The sequence below is a fragment of the Drosophila eugracilis genome, unplaced genomic scaffold, assembly GCF_018153835.1.
Source record: "Drosophila eugracilis isolate 14026-0451.02 unplaced genomic scaffold, ASM1815383v1 contig_1857, whole genome shotgun sequence".
Classification (NCBI taxonomy): Eukaryota; Metazoa; Arthropoda; class Insecta; order Diptera; family Drosophilidae; genus Drosophila; species Drosophila eugracilis.
In genome coordinates, this window is record NW_024572707.1 from 34014 (window position 1) to 40166 (window position 6153).

The window sequence follows — 6153 nt, forward strand, 5'->3', positions numbered from 1 at the left end:
ATTCTCAAAGGCTACTGCTAACTCGTCTGGTAGCGGCTCGTCCCAACTGATTCCACGCCGCCAGATCTCTCTAAACTTTGTAGGGACACGTTCCCCTGTCAGCACGCTCCTCGGGACTCGATGATATTTGACGCCGAACCTGAAGCCAGCTGCCAGTACCTAGTACCTTCTCCTGGACTGGAAGTAATATGCATAAATATCTGATGAAACATCTCCTTGATGTCTGCACACACCCCAACTGCTCCTTCCCGAAAATGGGCCTTCATCTGCAACTGGCGGCGCCGGCTTCAATCCGCCAGCTGCGACTCACTGTGCCAGCTTCACTCCGAAATTCTCGATCTCGAAATAATCACTGACCATCTCCTCTAGAAGATTATCCAGTGGCACTGCTAGAAGGCACGATCTCTGAAGCGGTGAGCTGGTCTTTCCACTCACCGGCCCATACACCACCCATCCAAGTGCGGTGGCTGCTGCATATGGTCCTCCTGATCCATAGCTTCTGGTTCTGAGGAGTATTCCTAGATGTGCATGATCCAGTCCAATTAGGATCCTTTGCGTCGCGTTGTTATACGGCTTCACAGGCAGGCGCGCATTCGCCTTCCCTGCCTTCACCTCTTCCCGACGCAAGCTTTGCATCGGAAGGTTCAAATTGGTCACTCCGTACATTCTGAAGGTAGTGATGCCTCATTCGGCATCCGTAGACGTTGCATCGGCGGCCCTTCTTGCAAACATGAAAAACTTAACCTCATCTTCCTGGCGGACTCGATCCGTGTAGTTGTCGCTCACGTAAAGGGTAACATCTGGGGCGGTCTGCACACCGCTCCTCCTCGCGAACAGAATTCGCGTGCAGAACCCTTCGCTTCGGGTGCTCCTTTATTCCGACGTCCGTGACAAGGCACCCCAATTTGGCGAATTCATGAAGCCAATCGCTCAGGTGTACCACTGTCGGATACGGCTGTATCGTAGCCGCGTTCTTCGACCAGTCAAACCTCTTGATCACCGGCAACTTGGCAATCAGCTCCCCCATTAGGGTTGGGTTCCCTAGGTGCTGGTTGCCGGTCGTGGTTGACTACAGGAACTCTGCCAGGTTGGTCACCTTAGTGGCGAACGGCACGATCCTTGCGATGTTGGCCTCTTGAATTGGCTGGACATCGCGCACGCTCTCCAGTTGGCTACGGATCAATAGCTCCGGACGTCCATAACGGAATCGGAGCTGTTCCATAACAGCTTGCACATTGCTAGGGTGGATAAGGAGCGGCTTCACTGATGCTCGGGTGTCGCCATTCAGGGCTTTCACTAACCTCTGGTTATTCTCCAGTTCTGTAAACTGGTAAGCTGCCGTCGTCTGAACACGCACAGGAATATTGGCCATTCCTATGGAAATCGGGAAGATCAGGCAATCTACGTGGCGTCCATCCAGGTTTGCTCATCGTTGCCATTCGAGATGGCAGCTGCCTCCAAATTATGTGTCGGCTCCCGTGGCGGGTAACATGGCGATGTATTCGCTGCACCGCTCACTCCAACGTCGCGTGTCCCGATTCCAACGGAATCCCTTGCGGCCTCTGCTTGTCCTTCACTTGCCCTTGCCTTCACCATCTCCGATTCTAAAAGTCCGATCCTTCCCATTAGGGCCGCCACTTCTACAGTCGTGGAGTTCGCTTTCCTGGCGGCTGTTCCACTTTCTTTGGAGTCTGTGGCCGTTGCCGATCACCAGCCACCCTCGCAGAGCTGGACTGGTTGGCAGTTGCTGTGGCTGTGGTGGTCGCAGTGGCGGGAACACCCGAGAAATCCAATTTTAAGCTCGTAAGCCTGATTTAGTGTGACCGAATAATATGATATATATATATATTGAGTGCATACTTGAATAATTAATATCTTGATTGAAATGTTACGGTCAAATTATTAACCAACCGTGATTTTGAAAGTCAAGTTGGCAATTAAACTTTTTATGAAATCCACTCCCACTATTCATGCCATCGCAGGGTTTTGGGAGTCATTGTTTACTATTTAAACGTTTACGAAAATATTTAGTTTTCCAATTGTGCCAAAAAAATGATTACTTAATATTATTTGAGTTTCCCCTAGTTTTATTGCTTTTGTAAAAGCTGCACCACAGCTTTACCTCTATAATTTCCACGACCTCTAGTATTATTATTGAAAACATATTTGTATACCCCTGGTTTCTACGATTTTAATAACCATTGTATTGGTAGTAACCTCTGCTATTCTATCTGCCGCGATAATTACTTCTGTAGTTGTTTACCACAATAGAGTTGTCCTCAACATATACAAGTTATATTACACATTATTTAGTGGCTTTTACGCCAATAATTTATAAATAACTCAACCGAAAACTAATTTCCAAATAACTCTGACAGACCCGAGATAAATCCATGGACAGCTAATTCAGTCATCTTCGCCTCCAAATTATTCCTCCCAGAGTAGTGAATAAGCGATTGCGAAAATAAAAATAAATCTTTTTTATCAAATTCACTGGAGAGAAAATTAATTTGCATGATCGATGATAACACTGACGATGCCTGTATTCAACATAATTCAGGTGGGTGATATATGTATGCACCAATGTGTCGATGTGCATCACAAACTGGACAGCTTTGTATATTTGACGTTAAAAAAATACAAATACATATACAAGGATAATTGTTATTCTTCCGCAATCTTACCTTATACATTCGGAAGCAATCAAACGAATACGGATAAATTACCTTAATTGGATTGTCGAACTAGATGAAGATCACCTTATAGCGTGGATAGTTAACTCAATATATTAAGCCTTATTGAAACTTGTAATAATAAATAAAAAGATGACAATTTTGTAGTGGATGAAATGATATACTATTTTATGGACTTGAACTTACTATAATGGATCCACTATAAAAGACCATGGTGCAGTTTCAAGAAGAACAACTATACTATGGAAGTTTTTATGCTCTATGGCTTGCAATAGGGACCAGCTATTCCAACAAAGGCTTAATTATTTATGAAAATATGGACGAACTCACTAAAAAGTTAGTATCTAACTTTAGCTTTGGCACTTATTTATACTGAGACCGGAGATTCCACTTTATTAAAAGGACAATTAATTTATTTCAGCTGTGGGAACAGATCAAATCATTCCAAATTTATTATCGACTAATTCTATGCCTTCGGAGACTAACACTAATGAAAGTAATTTTGGTATATTGGACGACTAATTTAGTGCAAGCGTTTTTTTAACTGAGTCAACAGATGTCCATGGAAAGATTAAATCATTGAAATTATTGTTAAATTATATAAAAACGTTTAATAATTTTTTTATTTCTTAAAAGAGTAAAAGTCATTCGTTGCAGAGCTTTACGAACTAAGCCAAACATGTTTGTTTTGCTATATCGCTAACTCAAGTAAGAATTTTTAAAAAATGTGGAAATTAATTAAGCTATAAAGCTAATCTTGTCCGCTACACCCTATACCCTAATGCGATTTAATAAATTTTTTTTCTAATAAAACTATTACTATTATTATTATTATTTATTGCTTTCAATTTATTTTACTATGTCAAAATATAATTGGTTCTGCTCTCACCTTTTAATTTTTGGCTACTGTAGCAATAGCAACCCGAAATACTACGGGAGTGGCGTAGCTTTTAAAACGCTGCTATTAATAAAATCGTCTTAATTAATTTTGGATATTTTGGGAAGCAAGTGGTGTTTTAATTAATTTAAATTTTTTTGGAAAAGTAGGCGTAGGCATGCGCTGATCCGACTGAGCAAGAAAATTCTACATACACACTAAACAGACAAAAACGGCTAGATTCTAGACTAGGCTAGTGATGCCGATTAAGGTATACATATACTTACATATATATCCAAATGAATATCTATGTATGTCTACGTTTTTATACTTATAATTATAATAGAATAGATAATCAAGACAAAGCGTCATATATTTATAATAAAATTCATTGAATTGAAATTGAATCAAAAGTACAATGAAGAACTCTTAAGCGAAAGTTGCGATGTAAGCTGCCATTACTGGCAGCGCAGGCTCAGTTTACACTTTCGACTTCTACATAAATACGCAATTTTATTTGCAGGCCTCGTAGTTGATAAAGAGAAGCCGCATCGAAAACTATAATGGCCTGCTTTGAAGTTTTGTAAGGTATTCTGAAATACATTTAACACTGTTGGTTTAGCATTGCTATGTTATGTTTACACAGGATCTTTGCTCTGTCAGTTGGTGCGTCTGTCATGCGTTTTTCTGCTTCAAAGTTGGTGGAATTTGAGCGCATTAACAGCGATTTTACTAGCACGCCCTTGGGCTGTCATCGTCGCCTATATACTTATAAAGTGACACAGTCCGATCTGCTTGGACATGAGTGTTGGGACTATGTGAGCGTGTGGTCATGTTGGGGACGGTGCGACTCTAGCGAGATTTCCGATTGGAAATTCCCTTATAAACGTTCGTTCCATCCAGTTTGTGTCCACGCCAAGCGGCACTCAGTGACAGCCATCCTAAAAAATTGTCACCCTAATACAGAGGAAAGCGTTAGAAAATACCAATATACGGAAGCTGTGAATTGTAACTGCCAAAGGTGCTCCACACAGGATACTAGCTGCGAAGCTCCGGCAAATAACATTGTTGACGGGGGATCCAAGGCAATCGTGGTTGGAACAGATACAGAAAATTTGGACTATTAGAGCGAAAGCAAAAATGGGTTCTAAATGAATTGTGTAAGGCAATGTGTGGCTTTATCTTCAATGGAATAAATTTTACGAATAACTAAATAAATAAATGTATATAAAACGAAGTTCAACGTTATAACGCCAAAATGTCTTTACAATCTATACGCAATTACACAACTATAGCTTTCAGACATTTACAGAAATTTGACTCTTGAGCTCGTGCTATTTTCTTGCGCCAGCAGATATAGGCAATAGAGTGACGATATGCCCAACCCGACAGCGCCACCATATGCGCACCTTCGCATGCCAGCTGAAATTATTAGATCAGATACATATATATTTTTATATAAAATAAAGCAGATCCGTTTACCTGTGGACTTGTATAACAATCCAGTGGCAGACCCCGCAATCAAAGTGTTAATATGGTCATCCTGCCCTCGGACAAACTGTAGAAGTACACCACACGCCGAATACAGAACTGCTAGCGTACCCAGAGTGTTCGCCGTCCCCGAACCTTGCTTCATAATATGATTGATTAACCTACAATTCCGATGGAACAATTTATTTTAAAATTATCTCACTTATTTCGTAGCTTACTGTGTTCGTCGCAATTTTCCCTTTTGTTCCAGCACTGTGGTGACTTTGAAACCATTATAAATGCCCGCCATACCTCCGATACCGCCACCAACCATCACCGAAGTTCCTATTTGCGAGAAAGCCAGCTCAAAGCGTCCACGCTGTTTATTGGCACCCTCGGGAAAAATGAACTCCGGCTGTGTCTGCAAGTACCGTGAATCATAATTGAGATACGGCGAGACAGAAGCCCTACGAAAAGTAGTCGCAACAGAAGCGTAGTTTGTTGTTGCTGCTTCATCTTCATAAGAACATAAGAAAATAGTCAGCGATATAACAATTGCGTAACAAAATTACTTACCGGGTACTGTTTCAGAGAATGGTTTGCTTGTAAAAACGTCACTCATTTTTGAATTTGTTCGCTTAGTTGGTCAAGGACGGTATTAATATTTGCGGAAAAATATTCTATCGAATTGCATTCAGGTAGGCGACACGTTAAGGACAATAACGTTCCATATGCTCCAATCAATTCCCCAACTTCTATTTGCTTTCAACGTGACAATTGTAGTCAAGCATGCCTGTTTTTCAACACTGTCAAGAATGAGTACTGAAAGGTTGCACACAAAAGATGTCACAATCGCAATCCGATAAAGACAAGTTATTATCGGACTACTTCTTTGTTAATAGCTGCTTAAATAGTAGTGTACTTTTGCTTAAATATCATACCAATTTATTAACCCGTATAATCAATAAGCTTTAAAAGTTTACTAGTACGTTTTATTTTTATTTTATTTTGCAATATCCTGATTCCATTTCCACATCAGGTGACAATTTGAATGAACTGGAAGCAAAGAAAATGGAAGACGTGTAAAAGTGATATTATACCTACATATGTACA

The 6153-nt window shown here is 40.8% G+C and overlaps 2 protein-coding genes across 2 annotated transcripts; one reads left to right on the plus strand and one right to left on the minus strand.

Moving 5' to 3' along the window:
• The first annotated feature begins 2210 nt into the window (after nt 1-2210).
• On the plus strand, nt 2211-4807 carry LOC108109345 (thyrostimulin beta-5 subunit). Its single transcript, XM_017217803.2, has 2 exons — nt 2211-4153; nt 4217-4807. Exons 1-2 carry the CDS (start codon nt 4134-4136, stop codon nt 4695-4697), a joined length of 501 nt encoding a protein of 166 aa, XP_017073292.1. The 5' UTR covers nt 2211-4133; the 3' UTR covers nt 4698-4807.
• LOC108109344 (mitochondrial import inner membrane translocase subunit Tim23) lies at nt 4727-5863 on the minus strand. Its single transcript, XM_017217802.2, has 4 exons — nt 5617-5863; nt 5280-5556; nt 5053-5222; nt 4727-4992 (listed from the first exon to the last, which is right to left on the minus strand). Exons 1-4 carry the CDS (start codon nt 5660-5662, stop codon nt 4877-4879), a joined length of 609 nt encoding a protein of 202 aa, XP_017073291.1. The 5' UTR covers nt 5663-5863; the 3' UTR covers nt 4727-4876.
• Between the last annotated feature and the right edge of the window lie 290 nt (nt 5864-6153).

Excerpts from the sequence above, each read along its gene's own strand:
- LOC108109345 (XM_017217803.2), top strand. The coding sequence starts at position 4,134 with ATGGCCTGCTTTGAAGTTTT. Across the intron at positions 4,154-4,216 it reads ATGGCCTGCTTTGAAGTTTT|GATCTTTGCTCTGTCAGTTG; the intron begins GTAAGGTATTCT and ends ATGTTTACACAG.
- LOC108109344 (XM_017217802.2), bottom strand. The coding sequence starts at position 5,662 with ATGAGTGACGTTTTTACAAGCAAACCATTCTCTGAAACAGTACCCG. Across the intron at positions 5,557-5,616 it reads ATTCTCTGAAACAGTACCCG|ATGAAGCAGCAACAACAAAC; the intron begins GTAAGTAATTTT and ends GTTCTTATGAAG. Across the intron at positions 5,223-5,279 it reads GGAAAATTGCGACGAACACA|GTTAATCAATCATATTATGA; the intron begins GTAAGCTACGAA and ends TCGGAATTGTAG.